General features: G+C 52.7%; 14 protein-coding genes across 14 annotated transcripts; 8 read left to right on the top strand and 6 right to left on the bottom strand.

The window, feature by feature from the left end:
- Window positions 1–12: 12 nt before the first annotated feature.
- OGAPODRAFT_17297 (uncharacterized protein) lies at window positions 13–1,654 on the top strand. The gene has a single exon (XM_018355024.1). It carries the CDS (start codon window positions 103–105, stop codon window positions 1,615–1,617), a length of 1,515 nt encoding a protein of 504 aa, XP_018209558.1. The 5' UTR covers window positions 13–102; the 3' UTR covers window positions 1,618–1,654.
- OGAPODRAFT_95609 (uncharacterized protein) lies at window positions 1,614–3,487 on the bottom strand (the record flags this gene model as incomplete). The annotated part of the gene is made up of 1 exon (XM_018357774.1): window positions 1,614–3,487. One exon carries the CDS (start codon window positions 3,485–3,487, stop codon window positions 1,640–1,642), a length of 1,848 nt encoding a protein of 615 aa, XP_018209557.1. The 3' UTR covers window positions 1,614–1,639.
- A 178-nt stretch (window positions 3,488–3,665) lies between these two features.
- On the top strand, window positions 3,666–4,496 carry OGAPODRAFT_51399 (uncharacterized protein; the record flags this gene model as incomplete). The annotated part of the gene is made up of 1 exon (XM_018355698.1): window positions 3,666–4,496. The coding sequence occupies one exon, from the start codon at window positions 3,666–3,668 to the stop codon at window positions 4,494–4,496; it is 831 nt and encodes a 276-aa protein (XP_018209556.1).
- Window positions 4,497–4,671: 175 nt separating this feature from the next.
- OGAPODRAFT_25373 (uncharacterized protein) lies at window positions 4,672–5,754 on the top strand (the record flags this gene model as incomplete). The annotated part of the gene is made up of 1 exon (XM_018355308.1): window positions 4,672–5,754. One exon carries the CDS (start codon window positions 4,672–4,674, stop codon window positions 5,752–5,754), a length of 1,083 nt encoding a protein of 360 aa, XP_018209555.1.
- A 37-nt stretch (window positions 5,755–5,791) lies between these two features.
- Window positions 5,792–7,453, bottom strand: OGAPODRAFT_51622 (uncharacterized protein; the record flags this gene model as incomplete). Its single annotated transcript, XM_018355704.1, has 1 exon — window positions 5,792–7,453. One exon carries the CDS (start codon window positions 7,451–7,453, stop codon window positions 5,792–5,794), a length of 1,662 nt encoding a protein of 553 aa, XP_018209554.1.
- Window positions 7,454–8,993: 1,540 nt separating this feature from the next.
- Window positions 8,994–10,460, top strand: OGAPODRAFT_83545 (uncharacterized protein; the record flags this gene model as incomplete). The annotated part of the gene is made up of 1 exon (XM_018356709.1): window positions 8,994–10,460. One exon carries the CDS (start codon window positions 8,994–8,996, stop codon window positions 10,458–10,460), a length of 1,467 nt encoding a protein of 488 aa, XP_018209553.1.
- A 196-nt stretch (window positions 10,461–10,656) lies between these two features.
- Window positions 10,657–12,159, bottom strand: OGAPODRAFT_50956 (uncharacterized protein; the record flags this gene model as incomplete). The annotated part of the gene is made up of 1 exon (XM_018355685.1): window positions 10,657–12,159. The coding sequence occupies one exon, from the start codon at window positions 12,157–12,159 to the stop codon at window positions 10,657–10,659; it is 1,503 nt and encodes a 500-aa protein (XP_018209552.1).
- A 124-nt stretch (window positions 12,160–12,283) lies between these two features.
- On the top strand, window positions 12,284–15,337 carry OGAPODRAFT_95604 (uncharacterized protein; the record flags this gene model as incomplete). Its single annotated transcript, XM_018357773.1, has 1 exon — window positions 12,284–15,337. One exon carries the CDS (start codon window positions 12,284–12,286, stop codon window positions 14,165–14,167), a length of 1,884 nt encoding a protein of 627 aa, XP_018209551.1. The 3' UTR covers window positions 14,168–15,337.
- Window positions 13,083–15,443, bottom strand: OGAPODRAFT_102790 (uncharacterized protein; the record flags this gene model as incomplete). Its single annotated transcript, XM_018353137.1, has 1 exon — window positions 13,083–15,443. One exon carries the CDS (start codon window positions 15,441–15,443, stop codon window positions 14,181–14,183), a length of 1,263 nt encoding a protein of 420 aa, XP_018209550.1. The 3' UTR covers window positions 13,083–14,180.
- Window positions 15,444–15,552: 109 nt separating this feature from the next.
- Window positions 15,553–16,323, bottom strand: OGAPODRAFT_10094 (uncharacterized protein; the record flags this gene model as incomplete). Its single annotated transcript, XM_018353009.1, has 1 exon — window positions 15,553–16,323. The coding sequence occupies one exon, from the start codon at window positions 16,321–16,323 to the stop codon at window positions 15,553–15,555; it is 771 nt and encodes a 256-aa protein (XP_018209549.1).
- Window positions 16,324–16,911: 588 nt separating this feature from the next.
- OGAPODRAFT_95602 (uncharacterized protein) lies at window positions 16,912–19,111 on the top strand (the record flags this gene model as incomplete). The annotated part of the gene is made up of 1 exon (XM_018357772.1): window positions 16,912–19,111. The coding sequence occupies one exon, from the start codon at window positions 16,912–16,914 to the stop codon at window positions 18,232–18,234; it is 1,323 nt and encodes a 440-aa protein (XP_018209548.1). The 3' UTR covers window positions 18,235–19,111.
- OGAPODRAFT_17291 (uncharacterized protein) lies at window positions 17,852–19,112 on the top strand. Its single transcript, XM_018355023.1, has one exon. It carries the CDS (start codon window positions 18,319–18,321, stop codon window positions 18,997–18,999), a length of 681 nt encoding a protein of 226 aa, XP_018209547.1. The 5' UTR covers window positions 17,852–18,318; the 3' UTR covers window positions 19,000–19,112.
- On the top strand, window positions 19,107–19,589 carry OGAPODRAFT_51247 (uncharacterized protein; the record flags this gene model as incomplete). Its single annotated transcript, XM_018355696.1, has 1 exon — window positions 19,107–19,589. One exon carries the CDS (start codon window positions 19,107–19,109, stop codon window positions 19,587–19,589), a length of 483 nt encoding a protein of 160 aa, XP_018209546.1.
- A 27-nt stretch (window positions 19,590–19,616) lies between these two features.
- OGAPODRAFT_17290 (uncharacterized protein) lies at window positions 19,617–20,278 on the bottom strand. Its single transcript, XM_018355022.1, has one exon. The coding sequence runs from the start codon at window positions 20,271–20,273 to the stop codon at window positions 19,623–19,625; it is 651 nt and encodes a 216-aa protein (XP_018209545.1). The 5' UTR covers window positions 20,274–20,278; the 3' UTR covers window positions 19,617–19,622.
- Between the last annotated feature and the right edge of the window lie 31 nt (window positions 20,279–20,309).

Raw genomic sequence — 20,309 nt, 5'->3', positions numbered from 1 at the left:
ATGTCTTCCGATAGCAAAACAGAGAAATCACCTGTGCAAGAAAGCGAGTTCCCCACCTTCCTGGGTTTGAGAGGCCAAACACTGCAGAACACGGTCAGTGTGATGGCTTCTGTTGGATTCCTGCTTTTCGGATACGACCAAGGAGTCATGGGATCTCTGTTGACTCTTGAGTCTTTTAGAGACACTTTCCCTTCGATTGATACCATCAGACACGCGGACGCTGCCACCATGCAGGGATTCACGATTGCTGTGTACGAGATAGGGTGTTTGGCCGGTGCTCTTTCGACGCTCTATTTCGGAGACAAGCTCGGCAGATTGCGGTGTATTTTCATTGGCTGCGTCGTGATGACTATCGGCGCCATCTTGCAATGCACAGCCTTCAGCGTTGGCCATCTTATTGTCGGCCGGATTATCACTGGTCTCGGAAACGGATTCAACACAAGTACAATTCCCATGTGGCAGGCCGAGTGCTCGAAGCCGGACAAAAGAGGAAAGCTTGTGATGCTGTCAGGTGCGCTGATCACGGGAGGAATTGCTCTTTCGTACTGGGTCGATTTCGGGTTCTACTTCACCACAGGCTCTGTTGCATGGCGGTTCCCTGTCGCGTTCCAGATGATCTTCCCAATTCTCATTCTTCCATTCATCATGAAGCTGCCAGAATCGCCTAGATGGCTCATCAAGAAAGGTCACTACGAGAGAGCCCGTGTCGTGTTTGCTAGCTTGGACGGCGTGTCCACGATGGACCCGGAAGTGGAGGACCAAATCAACGACGTGCGTGTGTCGCTGCTCGAGGAGAATCTCCAAGGCGGCAACACGTTCACAGCCAGCAAGCTGTTCACCCAGGGCGAGCACAGAGACTTCCACAGAATGTGTCTTGGTCTTTGGGCGCAGATTTTCCAACAGATCACCGGTATCAACTTGATCACGTACTATGCGGGCACGCTTTTCGAGAGCTACATTGGCATGACGGCGTTTAACTCGCGTATTCTTGCCGCTTGTAACGGAACAGAGTATTTTCTTGCCTCGTGGATTCCGTTCTTTTTGATTGAAAGAGTTGGCAGACGGAAACTGATGATATTTGGTGCCGCCGGTCAGTCCATCACCATGGCCATGCTGACGGTGACCATGTACTTGTCGGGAGAAAAAGATGACCTCCATGCGGCCATAGCGGCGGCCGTGCTGCTGTTTGTGTTCAACACGTTCTTTGCCATCGGCTGGCTTGGCATGACGTGGCTTTATCCGGCAGAGATCCCGCCACTCAGTATCCGGGCCCCAGCAAACGCCGTCTCGACTGCCGGAAACTGGTCTTTCAACTTCATGGTGGTGATGATCACGCCTGTTGCGTTCAAAAACATCGACTTCTACACCTACGCGATCTTTGCCGTCATTAACGCGCTGATGGTGCCTAGCGTGTACTTCCTGTTCCCAGAGACTGCGGGCAGGTCGTTGGAGGACATGGACCACATCTTTTCGCAGTGTGATCCATGGAAGCCATGGCAGGTGGTTGGCATTGCCAGAAGACACCCAAGAACGCACGGCATGGCCGCAGACCTACAGTTGGAGCACGGCAAGGTCAGCACCGAAAACATCGAGAACGCTACTGGGTCTTCCGCGTGATATAGTATGTATTTGAATATTATTAGTCGCCTTTACTCCAGAATTTCATAAGGTCATTCATGCGCCACTGCGTGGCCCATCCGGTCGACTTCTCCACGTTGTGCAGCGCGTTGAGTAGGATGCCGTAGTCCTGGCGCGACGTCAATATCAGCCCTGCCACATACAGAGGCTGGATCGAGTTCGAGTACGCGCCGTAGTCCGAGTTTGTGATGGAAATGCCTATGATCCTCCGCGCGTGGTACACCATCGATACGCTCGGATACATTGAGTTTTCCGCAGAGAGCTGCGATAGCCGCAGCGAGTGTGGCTTGTTCTGTATCATCAGAATACACGACATGTGGTACATTTGCGTGGAGGAGATCGCCTGCGAGTTGGCAAAGAATATCCGTGGGAACCCAATCTTCGGATCGTACACCTCGTACGTCTTGCTGAACAGATCTTCAAAGCTCAACTCCCACCGTCGCAGCCGCACCCACAAGTCCAGCCACTTGGACTTGTACTGGTCGTCTTCCTGTTCGCCGTACGCCAGATTCACGACGAGCGAAGCCAGGTAAACAATGTAGTTGCCGTGCATCTCTGGCGTATCGAACGCTTTTTCAATCTCCTCGGCCGTCATGTTGGGCAGCACCCAGTGCTCCGACGGGAGAATGGTGGGGGACTCGTTAATGACCGAGTGACAAACGTCCATGCGGATAAACACCCAGAACGTGGCGCGCTCGATCTTGTCGACGGCAAGCCCGGTGATGTTGTAGCTTTTCAGCAGCAACACACAGCCTTCTAGATGTTGTTTCCAGTTGCGCGGCTCCGAGCTCATCATTTCAAACACACACAGGATCACGCACGTGACGATAATGTAGATGTCGTTGGATGTGTCGTTGTACGTGGGGGCCAGGTGGCGCAGCGACTCGTGGTACAGAGACACAGTCAGGCCTTTTGGGTAGTTGGCGACCTTGCTGTCGAACCAGCGCGACGACAAAGCAAGAACGGCAAACCGCAGTGCCGGCCGGCTCTTCATCTTTTGCGGAATCACGCGCACCATGGTCTTGTCGGTGTCAAACATATCCATTCCTGCCCCCACGTTCTCCACGTAATTTTTCAGCAGCAGTATCTCTTGCTCCGGCTTGAGCACAACGGGCTCGTCGAAATCTTTGACAGAAAACTTCTCCACGTTGACGAAATACTCCGTCAGCACCTCCTTTGGCAGTAGGGGCTCCAGCTTCGAGTTGGTCGTGAATGCGTTCACGTACATGTACTCGCGAAGAATGTGTGACAGGTCCAGATAGCTGTTCTCGTGCGTTGACGGGTAGTTCTGGTTGAATGCGTCCATGCTGAGTGGGTCGGACGACATTCCCGTCAGCGAGGAGGTGTAATCGGGAAACGGCGACATTGCGGGCGGCGCATTTGTTTTCTCAATAATCGGCTGAGGAAAATGCGGCGGAGAAAGAGCTCTGGACGGAAGAGTGGGCGTGAGCAGCGATGAAAGCGGTGACACCCGCTTATGGTGAGACATCTCGGCACTCAGCACTGGGTGCTCGTCAGTAAGTGAAGCCACAGGCGAAAACGGCCACTGCACCTTGGCCAGCTCTTGCGACTCTTGCGGCTCCTTTTGCTGCTGCTGTTTGGCGGGCTTTTTCTTCAGCAGCTGGTCCGATACGTTGATAAACCCGGGCCATTCGCAGGTGAGCCCATTGGAGAGGCAGTATGCGCACTTAGACTCGCCTTTCTCATTCGTGTGCTTGATCTCGTCGCACTTCCTGCGCTTGCGGCGACAAGTCAGACAACCAGTCCTAGCTCGTTGTACTTCCGGCTTGCTGATTTTAGAACGTGTACTAGTCGAGCCCGTAGCTCCGTGGGGTTGCCCAAGAGACATTAAATTGTTGAAAGGGAAATATAAGCGGCAACACTGTTTTACTTATTCTCGGAGAAGAGGAGATGCGTTCTCCAGATTCTAATTTTTCGCCTCGCGCATGTTGCCGCTTTGGGCACTCTAGCCGGGAGCAGGCATCGACAGCAGGTATATGTGGGATGGAACCCCGTCTTCAGCGTCAATGACTATCCCTTCCAGCAAAGAACCGTTCCAGAACTCATCAGGCCCTCCACTGCCGGCCAGGGCGCCCGATCTCTTCTCCTTAGCAGGCAAGATGTGCGTAATCACAGGCGCAGCAGGAGGAATCGGATTAGCCGTTGCAGAAGCCTATGCCCAGTCCGGAGCAAGCGTTGCCTTGTGGGACCTTGATCCGCCCGTCAAGGCAGCCGCGAGCATAGCAGACGAGAACGGTGTGAAAGCAAAGGCCTACGGCGGCGACGTCACAGACGCAGCCACCGTGGACCGCGTTGTGGACGAAATAGTGGCCGATTTCGGCACAATCGATGTTTTTGTGGCCAATGCAGGCGTCAACATCCCTTCTGGAAACATTCTGAGTGAGCTCAACAGAGATGGAAAGAGATGGAACAGGGTTGTCGACATCAACTTGAACGGGGTGTTCTACTGCGCGAGGGCCGTTGGCCGTGTCTTTGCAAAAGCAGGCAAGGGCTCGCTGATTTTTACTGGCTCCATGTCGGGTCACATTGTCAACACCCCGATTGAGCATTCGGCTTACAACGCCTCCAAGGCCGCGGTGATCCATCTGGCCAAGTCGCTGGCCGTTGAGTTCCGCGGTTTTGCGCGGGTCAACTCTGTGTCACCTGGCTACATTGACACGGGCATTAATGGCTACGTGGACCCAGACATTCGTCGCAAGTGGCAGGAAGAAATCCCTCTAGGAAGAGAGGGCCAGGTCAAGGAGATTGTCGGCGCATACGTGTTCTTTGCGTCAGACGCCTCGACCTACGCAACAGGATCTGATCTGATTGTTGATGGCGGATACACCATCCGATAATGCTGCTGCAGCAAGGACTAAATAATGTGGAGACTTTTTCCCCACAAATTTCAAACTCCGGAGAAGATCCCCAAATAGGAAACTTAAGCGTGGCTCGACAAATAGCTTGAAATTCATGCCCCAACTGCACTCCAGTCTTCATATAAGTAGCGCTGTCCCAGAACGCAGTTCCCCAATGACTATTGCTCACAACCTTCCAAACCCATCGCTCCAAACTAACCCGGAACACACTCTCGAGCTCAGAGAGCAGCCGATCGAGCTGCCAGGCCCCGACGAGGTGCTGCTACGCATCCGTGCCACGGGAATCTGTGGGTCTGACGTCCATTATTGGAAACACGGTCAGATCGGCGAGCTGAAAGTTCGCGGAAACTGCATTCTCGGCCACGAGGCTGCCGGCGAGGTGATCGAACTGGGCTCAGATGTGAAGAACTTCGAGATTGGCGACCGTGTTGCCATTGAGCCCCAGGACGCCTGCGGAAAGTGTTTCTTGTGTATCCAGGGAGACTACAACTTGTGCCAGGAGGTGGACTTTTTGTCTGTTTATCCCTGCCACGGCACGATCCAAAGATACCGGGTGATTAAAGCCAAAAACCTGTTCAAGCTGCCAGACAACATGACGTACGAGGAAGGCGCTCTGTGCGAGCCGCTCAGCGTGGCATACCACGGAATCGAGCGCGCGCAACTTGAGCTGGGCCGCGGTGCCATGATTTGCGGCGCCGGTCCGATCGGTCTGGCCACTCTGGCGTTGGCCAACGCGTGTGGAGCAGCTCCCTTGGTCATTTCCGATCTTTCTGCCGACAGACTGGAATTTGCGAAAAAGCTCGTTCCAAGAGTCCAGACGTACCAGATCGACCTCAAGAAGTCTGCCGAGGAGAATGCGGCCGGAATCAGAAAACTGTTTGGTCCAAGGGAAGAGGACGCTCCGCCAAAGGTGCTGGAGTGCACAGGCACGGAGAACAGTATTATCACCGGAGCTTACGTCGTGAGACGGAGTGGCACGCTGATGGTGATTGGTGTGGGTAGAGACATCATCAACAACTTCCCGTTCATGCACCTCTCCTTTGGCGAAGTGGACGTCAAGTTTATTAACAGATACCACCAGTCATGGCCAGCCGTGATCCGTCTGATCAGCGACGGCATTGTGGACGTCAAGAGCTTTGTGAGCCACCGATTCCCTCTGGAGAAGGCTGTGGAGGCAATTACTCTGTCGAGCGACCCAACACAAAGTAGTATCAAAGTGATTATCGAAGATAAATAGTGCAAAAATTAAATAACTGAATTACTGTAATTATCATTTATTTTTCATATTTCTCCTCCAGCTCGAGCGACGTGACACTTTTAAGCTTTGGGTCCTCGATCAGAAACATTAATGCCAAAATCGGCACACAGAAACATAGCGCAATAATTAGGAAGATGCGCTGCACGTAGTCGTAGGACTCGACCAGCTGTATTCTGGCCTCGCTGCCCCACGCGTGCTTCGTGATAAATTTCAACGGAGCCTGGTACGCCAGTGCTGCCATCTGTGAATTTTGCATTTTTTTAGCAATCTGGCCGGGCAGCACTTGCGTCCAAATTGCGCCTGCAATTGAAGACCCCACAGCAGAGCCCAAACTCGTCATTGCCGAGTACAGTGCCGTGACGTTGGCCAGATACTCGTGGTTGACGTACGATTGCAACGACACTCTGACCTGGTGGGTATACCCGGCAGAGCCGATTCCCAAAAGCACCTGCCCGGCAATCATACCCCCCACGTAAGCCTCGCCCGTCCGGTACCTGTACATTAGACCGTACGCGATGAAAGAGATGCCGATGCCGGCAAACATGATGAGTTTCATTTTTCTCACTACCACAATGACCAGGCCGAGAAACACACCACCGAGAGCCGCAGAAAAGCTGAATAGCGATGCTATCCGTGTTGCCGCCTTGACACTTTGGTGGAAAGCGACCACCAGTACCGTGTAGAGGTACTCACCCTCCAGTTCCCAGGCCACGCTGGACCAGAAGCCGATCACGAGTGCGGGAATCACGGAGCGATGCTTGACGATCTTGCGGGTGAGAATCGGATGCGTGGCGTACTTGCTCTCCCAAAGTACGACAAGCGGTAGCAGCAAGCCGCTGAGAACGAGCGGAACAATCACCTTGGCGGTGCGCCATTGCCGATCTTCTCCGCCGGCCAAGGTGAACGGCGTCAGAAATAGGCCGATCACGAGGGCCGCGCCGAGCACACCGACGGCGTCAAGTTGCCAGAGCAAAATATTCCACAGGTCGAGCCAGAACTGTTTGCTATTCATCCGTGGGCGCTGCAGCTCCTCGTGCAGATCGCCGTTTCTCACAGCGAGGTACCGCATGTGTACCAGCATGAGCACGAGCGGCAGCCCTGCCACCGGCATGATGATGGCCCACATACCGATCCCCCACGACCAGTTTTCCTCGCCGATGCTGCTCACAACGTTGCCCGAGATCCATGTGTTAATAATGAGCGGCATGGCGTCGATGAAGACGCAGAACGTGCGCCAGTTGAGGTTCGAGAAGTCCGCAGTGATCACCAGAGTGCAGATCTGGATGCCTGTCAAGCCGATTTGGTACAATATTGCGCCCGCAGCAAACCGCGTCACCGTGTATGCCTGCGACTCGATCACCGAGCCGACCGCGTAGAGCAGCAGGCTGACACACAGGATCTCCATGCGGCCGAAGATGTCGCAGCATCTGCCGTAAATGATCAACGCGCACACGGCGGCCACCGAGCGGACGGTCGAGACCGTCGAAACAAGCGAGTGCGCCTTGTACGAGTTGGTAGCATAAGTCTGGAACGTCTTTCTAACCGCGGCGTCGAGCCGGAATACGTACGCCATCACGAAGATGGCCAGGAAAATCAGCACTTTCTGGTACTTCTTGTTGTACTGTTTGATCTGGGCCTCTGCCCGACGAACACCAAACGACTTTTCGACGTTGCCCATGGCGTACACGGGCAAGGCCTCAGAGATGGGGAGCGAGCGCGTGGACTCGGCATGATCTTGTTCTGAGCTCTTAGCTGGGGGCATCATTGTCGACACGCTAATATGTAGACGGTTATATAGTCGCTAAGGGGCGAAGGAGGATGGAACGGCGTAATCGGACGGGAAAAAAGATGCATGCAGGTCGATGAGATGCAGGGTTTAAAATTATAACCTTGCAAAAAGGAGTGTTTGTCAGGGGACGGGGGCTTGCGTGGCGGGGAAACAAACCGGTCGGCAATCATGTTTGTCGCGATTCGCTGCGCAGAGCTACAGCTAGAAAATGGTTCTGGTCGCTCGGTTGCAAGGATGGCTAATACAATGGGATTTGTACGAGACGGCAAGTTTGAGATGCGTATGCTGAACCCTGCAAGCCGTGCCAAGGGCTACAATAGAATACTCTGAGCACCCGAGCTAATTAGGCCAATACTGACTCCTCAGATGTTTTTGGGTGGCAGGAGCTGCGGTTCAACAATAGCTGCAGATAGTTCCTGGCAGTGCTGCAGGGCGTTCTCGCAGCTCTCGACATCTCATTTCGCCGTGCCAGACTCGGCCCATGAAGACCAGTTGCGTTCATGCAGTCTCTTCAAGTGCGAATATCCATAGAAGAGGAAATTCCCGTAGCAGGAGATACACTAAAACGTGGATATAAATACTATTTTTACGCGGACACATAAATAATTTTTTTTTTTTTTTTTCGCTGGTCCGGAGATGTTGTGCATTGGACACGAAAATTGTGAGGCTGTGTGCTTCAACAGAGGTAGACCCGAATCTTTTGCACAGCAGGATATCTCTCTTCACCGCCTAATGCTATTAGGTACGACATAAGAAAAGTACACTAGACCAGGTCCAGGATTTTTGGCTCGTGCAACAGCCGGCTCTGAAACGGTCAACTGCTGAAGCTCTCTTATGCCAGAGTCGTCACTGACCATGCCAACAAGGTTTTAGAAGCCTGGCCATCCACAGATCTTTGAACCTCTGCTACGTTTGCTGAAACGACTAAGCTCTCTTCATACAAGTTTGCTCGGTGCAAATTGTTATCTATTTCTCTTCCCGTGGTTGCAGTTATCACGTTAATATTGGACAGAGCAGCTGGCCAGATTGATTGCCAGACTACCACTCACTGCTTTCCTGCAACTCAAGACTCTGAAGCTTGGCATATGTCTGCTCTGCTGCATCCAAGAGATGTTTAAGGCCCACACCTCGCGCCAGTGCCCTGACGTCAACGGTGTGGCTGCATGCCATAGCTGGCGGAGATTGGTTACTTATTGGGACAGAAAGCTGCGCTGATTCATCCACAGCATTCACGGTGCGAGCCACCACAACCGAAGAGACGGTATATAAGCTTTGGCATCTGCCGTTGAGCAGCATGTCTGAAAAATCAAGCACACAAGAGGTCCAGGTGAATGCCCCTTATTCGGGCTCCAGATGGAAAAGCTGGCTCTTTTCCAAGGAGAACCACAGAGAAATCACAAAGAAGTATGCCGACGAGACGCTTGATCTGATGGACCAGTATGACGCCATAGTGGCGGAGATCAGTCCGGAGCAGGAAAAGAAGCTTGTGCGCAAGCTCTGGTTCACCGTTCTTCCGCTCGTGTGTCTGGTCAATGCCACACTGTTTGTGGACAAGAATGCCATCAGTTATGCGTCTCTGACAGGGGTATTTCAGGACATGAATCTGACGACGCAAGAGTATAACAATATCCAGACGTATTTCTATGTTGGGTACCTGCTGGGCCAGTTCCCGTCGCACCTGGTGTTCCAGAAATTGCCAATCTCCAAGTACGTGACCTTCGTCACGGCTACGTGGTGCCTGCTGTCGCTCTGCACACTTGGTTGCAAAAGCTACGGCGGGCTGTCTGCTTTGCGGTTTTTCCTGGGATTTTTCGAGTCCGGTATAACTCCGTGCGTCGAGCACACAATAACCATGTTTTTCACGGTCGAGGAGCAGGCAATTGTCAATCCCATCTTCTGGGTTTCCTGTATCGGAGTTGACATTCCATGCGGATTCGTCTCGTACGCGTTGCAACACACCACGGTCTGGAGACCGTGGAAATGGTACTGGCTATATGTTGGGCTTCTTTCTGCTCTCGTGTCCGTGACCTGCTTCTTCATCTATCCAGATAACCCAGCCACGGCAGTATTCCTCAGCGTCGAGGAGAAGGTGCACACTGTCCGTCGCGTCAAAAACAGCTCCAGATCCTCGATCGAGCAGAAAACGTTCAAAATCTACCAATTCATCGAGACCATTAAAGACCCCATCACGTGGCTATTTGTGGTGGCCATCTTCCTCAACATGCTCGAAAACTCCACCACGTACGAGGCCTCCATCGTGTACAAGGCGCTGGGCTTCAGCAACCTGACCACAACGCTTTTAATGGTGGTGCAGACCGGGTTTGGCGTTTTCGCTGCCATTGCCGGCTCCATCGCACTACGGATCTTCCGCAGACAGTCCGTCTACGTTGCGTGTGTCTGTCTGTCTGTAGCATGGCTGGGCGGCATGCTTGCGGTCACCATGCCTTACGACAACAAGCCGGGCATTCTTGCCGGCATTTTCATGACTCGGCCAAACGGTACCGCCTACATTATTATCTTTTCCCTGTGCACCACTACGGCTGCTGGCTACACGAAAAAACTCACGAGAACTGCACTTTTCATGGTGGCCTACTCGGTAGCAAATTTCATATCGCCGCAGTTGTGGCAGTCGGAGTACGCTCCGCGGTACATTGTGTCCTGGAGCGTCCAGATCGTGTGCTCGTTCACGCTGTGTCCGCTGTGTCTGCTGGCGATCAGATTCATTCTCCTGAGACGCAACAGACAGAGACTGGCTGCAATGGAAAACGACGACGGACAAGACTACGGCTACATCGATCTGAACGGCGAGAACGGCGAGATTGTGCGCCAAAAAGTGGACGTTTCCATGCTGGACCTGACCGACCTCGAAAATAAGAAGTTTATATATCCTTTGTAATTAATTTCTACTCCAGGAACCGTCAACGGGCATTTCGCGGCCCCGGAAGACGTGGGTAGCAAGATCCTCTATAAATCAACAACAGTAGTGATGAGTCAGAATGGACACACACTAAATAAGTTAAGTTATGTACTACCTTCCGGATGAGCCACATCTTATCTGCTGTTATTTCCTAATCGAGAAGGCGATCTCCGCACTAAATAGTCACCTGGTCCAGACGTTCAAGGTCGGCTGCCGAGAACTCTAGGTCTGCGTCTGTGCACAGAACCGCCGTGTCAAGCCTTCTCTTTTCGTCCCTCTCTATATTCTCCTTCTTGAGCAAATAATTGTCCACCCTGATGTCCTGTGGATCTTTCCATCTGAAGAGCTCCGTGTACTCGTTTTCGCGGCCCTGCACCCTGTCCACCACGGTCTTGCCCAGAACAGGCAGAAACTTAAACGCGTGCGACGAGCCGCCCGTAGCTACAATCAGGTTTTGATACCCAGGCACAAAGTCGATCACAAAGTCGCTGTTAATGGCGTCCGTGTACCACAACAATTTAGTCTTCAATTTTACCCCTGGTAGCTGCACCACGTCGGGAGCTACTGCCATTAGAATTTCCTTGGCTTCTTGGACAACGCTCTTTGGCAGCCTCTCGTCACCGAGCGTCCTGGGCACTGAAACATAGTGGTTGCCAACTCGTTCTGGATTCAAGTACTTTCTCTGTCTGGTGTTGACTTTCAGGATTCCTTCCTTTCTGGTTGGCGGAAAAAAAGCAAACCCGCCCTCGCCCACGTCGTGGTTCTTGTTGCGGTCGTGCTCGCTGCTGGTCGTCTTCCACTGCAGGTGGGGGTATTCTGAGTACTTGTCGATTAGGTCTTGGTGGGTCTTGGGGATCTCGAGATACACGATATTGGCGAGCGACGCGTGGATGCGGTGCTGCAGCTGAGGCACGAGCGACTCGGTCCATGGCCCAGAGCTCACAATCACAAGGTCGGCTGCGTGGTGCTGGCCGTCTGCGGTGATAATCCCGCCAATAGTGTCCCCGGTTGATATTTTGTCGCTCAATGTCCCCTGGTCACCGTAGTAAAATTTCACACCCGCGTGCTCCAGCAGGATTTTCACGAAAAAACACGCCTTGTCGGCCTTGAGCATGCGCCCGATGCCGTCTAGCGTGCCGGAAACCGTGGAAATCTTGCCCCGCTGCTTCAGGTCGCGAATTACGGCGAGTTTCCTGCAGAACCCCAGTAGTCGTGCCCGGAGCAGGTCTTGGTCGGAATCGATGTCAAACTGAGTAGCACGCAGCCCCAGTCTTTCAAACCCCTCAAGGTTCTCTTTTTCGACCGGGGCCATTTCGCACGTGTCGGAGATCCGCAGACCTCCCGACAGCCGGATCAATTCCAGGTCATCGTCTACAAACCGCGCCTTGTCCGCTTCTGGAAGCTGCTGGATCTCCTCGTTCCATCTGTCCCACACATCCAGGGCCTCGACAGCAAGCTTTGAATACAGCGTCTTGGTCTCGTAGTAGACGCGGAAAAACTTGTTGATGTCGCCGCTGGCGCAATCGGACCCGCGCAACGGGTGGTACTTGGTCTCGTTGTAATTGATGCGGTCGAATATATGGATATTCGTGTACCCGTTCTGCACCAGGTGGTAGGCTGCAGAAAGCCCAAACACGCCAGAGCCCACGATGATGATCTTGGCCTGTTTGTCGTACATGGTAAAAACTCCTGGCACGCCGCTGTATTTATACTCGGAGCAGGCATGCCCAAACCAGTGAGCTGTGGCTCTGCTCCACAATAACGGAAAATTTGCAGATAAGCGGGAAATTTTTATTTTTTCAATGTCCGCAAAGACGATCCCGGGGGTCCAGCAGTTCCGTGTTCCGGAGCTACACAAGAGCAAAGCCAGGGCGTGTGTGGCCTGCCGTGAGAGGAAGCGCAGATGTACTTTGGAATTGCCCGTCTGCAGCTACTGTCGCGTGCGAAAAAAGCCATGTGTGTATCCGTCGCAAACGTCTCCCGGCCCTGACAGGTCAGCTGAAACGCGGGCCGGCACCCAGGCTGGCGCCACCACAGCAATTCCCCGCGTGCTCTGGCCGGGTTCTAATGCCGGCAGCGACCTCAAGCCCGAAATGAGAGCCGGCCCCGTTTTCACAAGCATTCTGAGCCCGTCGCTGTGTCTGGCGACTGGCCAAGTCTCGCCCGATTTTCAACTTTTGCGCTCGTATCTCCCCGAAAAACGCGACGCAGACACTCTGATCGACCGGTACCAGAACTCGATCCACCCAGTGGTGCCGATTTTCGACCTGCGCTCATTTCTTCCGCACTACGAGCTGTTCTGGGACGAGGATAAAACCGCGTCTCTCGAGTTTTACATCGTGCTGCTCACAATCCTGTACGCTGCATCGGTGGCAGAGTTTGAGGAAATGTCAATCGACAACCAGTTTGGGCCCCATAGCGATGAGCTTGTTGCCAAAATGAAGTACTACGTCGGTGCGACCGAAATTGCGCTCGCAATGCACGGCTTCCCCACCAAAGTCGCTCTCGTCGACCTCCAGGCGTCGTTTATTTTGCACTACGTGCTGCGCTCCGACTGCCGCACGGACGACTGCGGCTCTGTTGGGTATCTCGTGCGGCTGGCGCAGCTGCTCGAGCTGCAACGCGACCCCTGGAGCTACCACCGCATTGCTGACGCCAGAGACGTGCAAAAGCGCCGCATTCTTTGGTGGCACATCTACTACCTCGACTGCACAACAGCGCTCTCGACGCGGATGCCACCCATCATCGTCGAGGGCGAGCACGACACGCAGTTCCCGGCAGAGTACACCAAGTCCGGTACAGGCGACTTTCTGCTCGACGCGCACGTGACCTTCGCGAACCGCCGGTTCGGCTGGGCCGTGGTGTGCAGCCGCATTCTGCGGCTCGCGTTCCGGCTACAGACACCGTCCGACGAGGACTGGTTTGCGCTGCGCAGGGACATCGATAACCTGGCGCTGCAGTGCGCTGCCGCGACCCAGCGCCTGCTCGACAATGCGCGCACCATCCACGCCGACTGGCTCGCGTTCAGCACCGCTGTCATCTCGTCGCTTGCTGACCGGTGTCACGTGCTCGTCGATCTCTCGCTGCAGAAACACCCGGACCACAATGGCACGTTTGGCAACCCGGAGACCTCGTCTGTGTCTGACGTGCAGTTGCGCACGGTGGGTTCGGAGTTCGAGGAGAGCCAGATCCACTTGCTTCAGCAGTATCTGTCGTACGGCTCGATGCCGAAAAATAAGCGATATCTCTGGGAGATCCGCAAGTTCCAGCCGATCCAGACGATTTTGGCGCTGTTGCGCAGCCTGATCGCCGACGTCGCATGTCTGGACCGCGGAGTGCACTCGTCGGAAGCCATCCACGCGCTCGAGAAATGCGCCAAGGTGCGCGTTTTGGAGGACGCGGTGCAAAATCTCGGGTATCTGGCCCACCACACGACACCGCTGTGTAAACAACGATGGTCGCTCGTGATTGAGCTCAAACACGCAACCTGGCAGCAGGTGTTTGGCCACCCTCAAACCCCGCAGGATGCGGTCCATTCTGCCGCCTCCACGCAAAGCGACGAGTCGCTACGCTCCGACGACGCCTGGGCGCAGATTCTCACAGAGCTCGGCAAGGTGCACCAGAAGATCGACGACAATATCAACGTCAAAATCTGGGACAACGACGCCGGCCACTACACGTTGTAAACAGCTAGTTCTCCTATTTAGGATCGTATTCGCCCTCCACGTCCTTGAAAGTGTACCGCTTGGCCTCGTAGAACATGTCTGGCGTCGATTTTGCAGTCGCCGCGCCGGGAAACAACTCCGGACACAGCGTGATGTACTTGGGGAATCGCCACTGCCTTCCAGACCAGTTTGTCTCGACGGGCAGCTCGTTCTTCAGCGCTTCAGACACCAGCTCGCACTCTTTCCACACACGGATGACGTTCAGCCCCATAAACTTTCGGATATCCTCGTGCGTAGCGCCAGACTTTTCCCACACCTTGACGACGAGGTCGGGAAATTTCGACACATCCTCGAGTCCCTTGGGGCCCGTGGCGCCCATACCATCGAAATCAGACCCGATCCCCACATGGTCCCAGCCGATGAGGTTGACAATGTGCAGCACATGGTCGACGCAGTCGTCGATCGACGCGTCGGCCGCGTCGGGCTTCTTGATGAAGTTGGGCACAAAATCCACACACACAACGCCGCCGTTCGCCTTCACCATCTGCAGCACGTCGTCCCGCACGTTCCGCTCGTGGTTAGTCACAGAGTACGCCGAGCTGTGCGAAAAAATCACCGGCGCACGCGCAATCTGCAAAACGTCCACCATCGTCTTGTACGACACGTGACTCAGGTCCACCATCATGCCGATGCGGTTGAACTCGCGAATGCAGTCGCGGCCGTACGCGGTGAGGCCCTTGTCCTCCTTGCCGGCAATGACAGTCGTGCACGCGGTAGCAAACGGGTTGTCGCAGTTATGCGTCAGCGTGATGTAGCGCACGCCAAGGTCGTAGTACTGTCTCACCACGGCGAGCGACGTGTCGACCTGGTGCAGGCCCTCCACGCCCATTGTGACGGATATCATGTCGCCATTCGACTCCTGGTAGCTGCGCAGCGCCTCATCCGCGCTGGTCACAAATTTCATGCTCCGCGAGTACTTGTCGACGAGCCGTTTGATGATGTCCACCTGCTCCAGCGTGTCCCGTACAATGCTGTTGGGTCTCTCAAAGTCCTGGTACAGCTCGTCGGGACTTGGGTAGTCCATCCAGCAGCTGAAGAACTGGACACCGACGCCGCCCTGCTTCATGCGACGCAGGTCTGTCTGCGACACGAGCGGCTCGTCGAAATGGAACTTATCCTCGTTTATTTCGTAGTGCAGCTGCCATCTGAGCTGGTAGGGCAGGTCGTTGTGGACGTCGACGACAGGCGTCGTTTTCGACAGCCGCCGAAATTCCTCGTATAAGTCTGGCGCAGGCATGGCGGGAGGAGCGGGCTGCACGGGTATTTATAGGGCGCGGGATGCCCGTTTGGGAGAGAGATAAGACTTTCATTATCGGAGCTTATGTAATCCCTATTTTTTAAAAATCTCAGAACGGAAAATCGGTCTGGTCGTCGACGCGGACGAGCCTGCCGCTGGTGTGTGGCGACAGCATTGAAATGGTGGTGACAATGCCTTCGGCACTGGTTTCTGCAGTGATTCCGTGGTTCTTGAGGTACTCACTGAAAGCGAGAGCCATCGGGTCGGTTGGGCTGTTTTCCATCTTCTCCATAAGACCTTTCGCCATGTCGGTAACAACGAGACCTGGGTGGACACCAACGTAGCTGAAGTTTTCCCCGGCATTCTCATCGCTCAGTCTTCTGATCACAAAGTTAAGAGCGGCCTTTGAGGTTCCGTAGGCCCCGACAGGTAGCGGCAGGTAGGTGCCAATGGAACCGGCATTGCTGGAGGTGAAGACGACCTTTCTGGTGTTTCTCTTCAACAAGAAGCCGTGAGCGGCCTTATAAGCCTCAAGAGCACCAATGGTGTTGGTCAAGAAGTGCTCCATGAAGAGCTCTCTCGAACACTCCAGAATTGGGAGAGTAGACTTCGAAATCCCGGCATTGATGATAGCCACGTCAAGACCATCGGTCAGCTTAGCAAGGCCTTTCTCCAATTGTTCTTTGCAGTCCTCATCGGCAATGTCTACAACGACAGTGTCAACGTTGGGTTTTTTGGCAAGTTCCAAGAGTTTGGAGGCCGTGGTTGCCGATCTGTACGATGCAATAACGTAGTTATCTGGATTCTCGCTCAATTTGGTAGCAAGTGCGAGTCCAATTCCTCTAGAGGCGCCGACGACGAGATAAACTGTTTGAGTCATAGTATTGTCTTTGGTTAGTGATAGAACTACATCCTGGACTTCATTTATATAGTCGTTGGCCAAGGGATGTCATGGTCTTCTCTGGCCTTATGATTTGAAAATAATTTGTAAGAATTATCTTCTCCGGAGTGTGGCCTCGGATTTCGCTCTTCCTTACAAAATATGTTGCATTAATAAATTTTATTTTGCACTCTAAGGACCGAAATATGTCCCGAAGTAGTCTGGGAACAGGTTCAAAGAGTATTGCTGCGGGACATGCATTTCTAATTGCAACCGGTGTTGGTGTAGGATGTTACCGTTGTGTTCTGCAACGCAGTCGATTTCCACATTTTTTTTTTGAGTCTGCTACGCTCTAACATATTCCATCGAATTTAAAAAAAATCCATTATTAATTATTGTATGTTCGCTATACGGCCGACTCCTAGTCCTCCTACCCATTGTAGACGCGCGGCCGCCATGTTAGAGCTAGCAATACTGACAAGTCTTATGGATCCTCGTGGCATGGCCTCTCATCTAGAAACCGCCGTATTCCACACCTCCTAAGCTTCTTCAGGCTTAAATTTATTTTAATTTTTCAAAGTATTTCATATGTTGAAGCCAACCTTGGTGCTGGTCATTGCACTGATATTGCCGATTTTGTATCAGCAGCTGCAGGATCTCCTGAACAGAAACACAATCCCACTCCACGTGCTACGCTATTATGTTCAGCATCCCCTCGACGACGTCATCATCAAAATTCCAGTATACATCGAGTCTTCAGATCTACGATTTCTCGACGTCGGAGAAGCCATACACATCCAGAGCCTCGGCAGACTGCGAGAAACAGAGCGCACACTGCCAGATGTGCAGTTCGATTTCTACGAATACACTAATCAGACCGATGCTCTTGTAATGAAATTTTTCATCAGCGACGGCAACGGCATCTACGTGGACGCCGTGGAGGGGTACGCAGCGCTTTTCTACACACTGGAGGCAGTGGACGCCAACGATGTGCCGTATTTCGGGACGCAGCTGCTGCTGGATCACTGCTACAACGACGAGATCAAAAACTACGTTGCAGACAGTTTTCTGCAGCTGGTGGACCACGACTCGAAAAACCACAGCTTCTTGCACCACTGGCAGTTCGAGACCTCCGTGCAGGAACCTCTGCACCTTGTGTTTGTCATGTTGAGTGCCCAGACCAACTGGGAAATTGAGCAGGCCGTGAAAATGTATATGGAGCCCGTTCTCAGCATCCTGTCCAACTGCAGCCTGGAATTTTTGCATGTGGAGGAGGACCGCAAGTCGCCGTTCCGCTACATCGACGAACATTTCCCCGAAGAGCTGTCCGCGTTGCCGAACTTATCAGACTTCTATATCTCACATAACAGCTCCAACTCCACGTTGTACCTCGTCTACTATCCGTTTGAGCTGACAGACCACTCTATCCGCACTCTATCCGTCGACAACCACAGCATCTACTCCAGCAATGAAAACACGTTTCTCAACATAAAATCGTGGGGATCCGTCTACTTTGCGCACACTGAAAGCTACCACGGCTACGTTTCTGTGCAGAATTTGTCCGACTGCATATGGTCATTTGCAGAGACTGTTCTGGATCACTATCATTTTCCAAACGAGAATATGGCGCCGGCTCTGCGCATCCAGATGTACAAGCGGATTTCCACGGTCAAGAACCTGACGTACTTTAGCCACAGGCTTTCTCAGGTGATCGGCTGGCTGGAACGCAACACTCTAGACAGGTTTCTGGGCAGTGCAATTCTCGACGCTTTCGACCGCCGGGAGCACGTGAAAGAAAGGCTGCTAAATTACGACTACGACGCAGCGTTTCAAATCAGCACGGACATGGTGGCCACGTTCGACAAGCAGATACAGAATCTTGATATTGGAAAAATGGAAATAATCGCGTGAGCTCAGCTTTTAACCATGTTCTGTTGATCTGCCGATGCCAAAACGTATAAATATCGATGCGGGACAATTCCTGTTCCTACCGGTATGTTCTACGAGCTCAAGGATTGGAGCTCGGTTGCGTCGACCGACCGATCGCACCCGCTGATTTTCGAGACTGACCGCAAACCGTGCTACATCATGGCCGATGTGGGCCATTCGCAGCAAGACGACAGGTTTTTAGAGGATCTGTTAAAACTGTGCGACCTCACCGGCATGCGCCAAAAACACTATCAAGACATAGTCAGAAAACAGGTAAGAGAAGAACTGCTGCTGAAAAGCATCTTTCTGAGACTCGCCTCAAAAGTTCGCGGAGCTTCCTACGTGGACTCGCGAGTGGACAAATACATCCGAGCGAAAGGCATCCTCACCCCTGGAAAGTATCCAATTGTCCAGAAACCGATTTTGAAAAGGGTCGAGTGCAACGACCTGGGGCTCAAGTACAATTTTGACATGGAGGCGCTGGAGATTGAAAATCAAGAGAAACTTAAACTAGAGGCGAAGGATGCAGACATTTTGTACCTGGAAGCTCCAAACAAGGGCAAGCTTTACATCAGGAAAGTGAAGCCTTTGTTGGACATACAATCTCCTTTTATAAAGGAGGCCTGCAGCGCGCGCATTCGGAGACGCACGCAGTATTTTGACAGGATTCTCGGGGAGAAACACCAGAGCTTTGACGAGTTTGAGGACCGGCTGCTGAATCAACCGATCCGTAACTACATTAAGTGATACCAATGCTCACAGCTGCTGGACGACTTTCTGGTGCACGGGTGCAGAATATCAAAAAAAAAAACATTTCATGCCAACCTGAAAATTATATAATTTAATGAATAGTCATGACTAGCACATTCACAAACACCGCTAGAAAAATCGTTTCGCTTTTGGAAAAATACCCTACCGACAAGGTGAAGCACTACGCGTCGTTCAAGTTCTCGCAGATCGAGCGGTTCTGTAATATCGGCTCGATACCGATCCCGAAGAAAATATTAGAAGAACAGGCCCTCGAGCAGCAGAAGCAGCAGAAACTCATCAAGATCGACGTGAAAAAGCTCAAAAGAATGATTTTTGCTGACGAAGACGCCGCTCCCAACTACAAGAAGGAACTGTTTGATGCTGACATCCTGAACCAGCAGTACAAGTCGTTGAAGAACATCGCTGACAACAAATGGGCCAACTACTACAAGGTGGACAAAAAACTGCTTGAGCCGAAGGGAAACCCCAACTACTACGCCAGACTAATGAGGGACGTCAACCGTGGAGGACAAGAGCGGGAAAGCATTTTCGATGCTTTCCGTACCATCATCACAGGAAAGTACTAACGATTATTTATGAACGGTAAAATATTAGTGCGTTTATTTTTTGGCGAACTGTAGGTAGCAGTCTGTGTCGTTGATTTTTATCGAAGTTCCCAGACTTTCCAAACACCGGGCCGACTCAAGGTCTGAGCGGAATTCCACAAGCGCGAGGTTTCGGATGTGCACGATGTTCACGTTCAAGAAACCTGTAAACTTCTCAAAGATAGATTCCAGCTCATCTCTGGTAGTCGAGCTAGGGACGTTGGTGACCAACAGGATTTTATGAGGTTCTGCAGCTCTGGATCCCGGAATCTTGCGTTTCTTAGCCATCATAGGGGCCTGGAGTGTCGACTTGCGTTTCTTTGTTCGTTTTTCCAATCTCTGTGCGCGCTGTTCTCGCAAATATTGCTCATACGCGGATTGTTCCATATGCTCCTGTGCCGCAAGGTCGCTGTTGGACTTCGCAATATACATGTCCATAGGCTTGTCAAAGATGACTTTCGTGTTGAGGTGTTCAATCGCAAGAACGCAGTCCTCGTGCGACTTTAGCGTAATAAACGCTTGTCCTCTTAATTGTAGATTTTTAAACAACTTGATTTCTTGGATAGGTATGCCGCGTTCGCCAAACAGTTGCTCCAGCGCCGAGCGGAGCTTCTGGTGCGAAAGCCGTTCGTTCAAATTGCGCACATACAGTGTGCAGATAGACATGGGCCTAAAAATTGCTGCACGAAAAATTCAGAAAGC

The sequence above is a fragment of the Ogataea polymorpha genome (assembly GCF_001664045.1).
Source record: "Ogataea polymorpha strain NCYC 495 leu1.1 chromosome Unknown OGAPOscaffold_6, whole genome shotgun sequence".
In the NCBI taxonomy this organism is placed as follows: Eukaryota; Fungi; Ascomycota; class Pichiomycetes; order Pichiales; family Pichiaceae; genus Ogataea; species Ogataea polymorpha.
The sequence above is the reverse complement of the archived record's forward strand: the minus strand, read 5'-3'. Positions and strand labels throughout refer to the sequence as shown.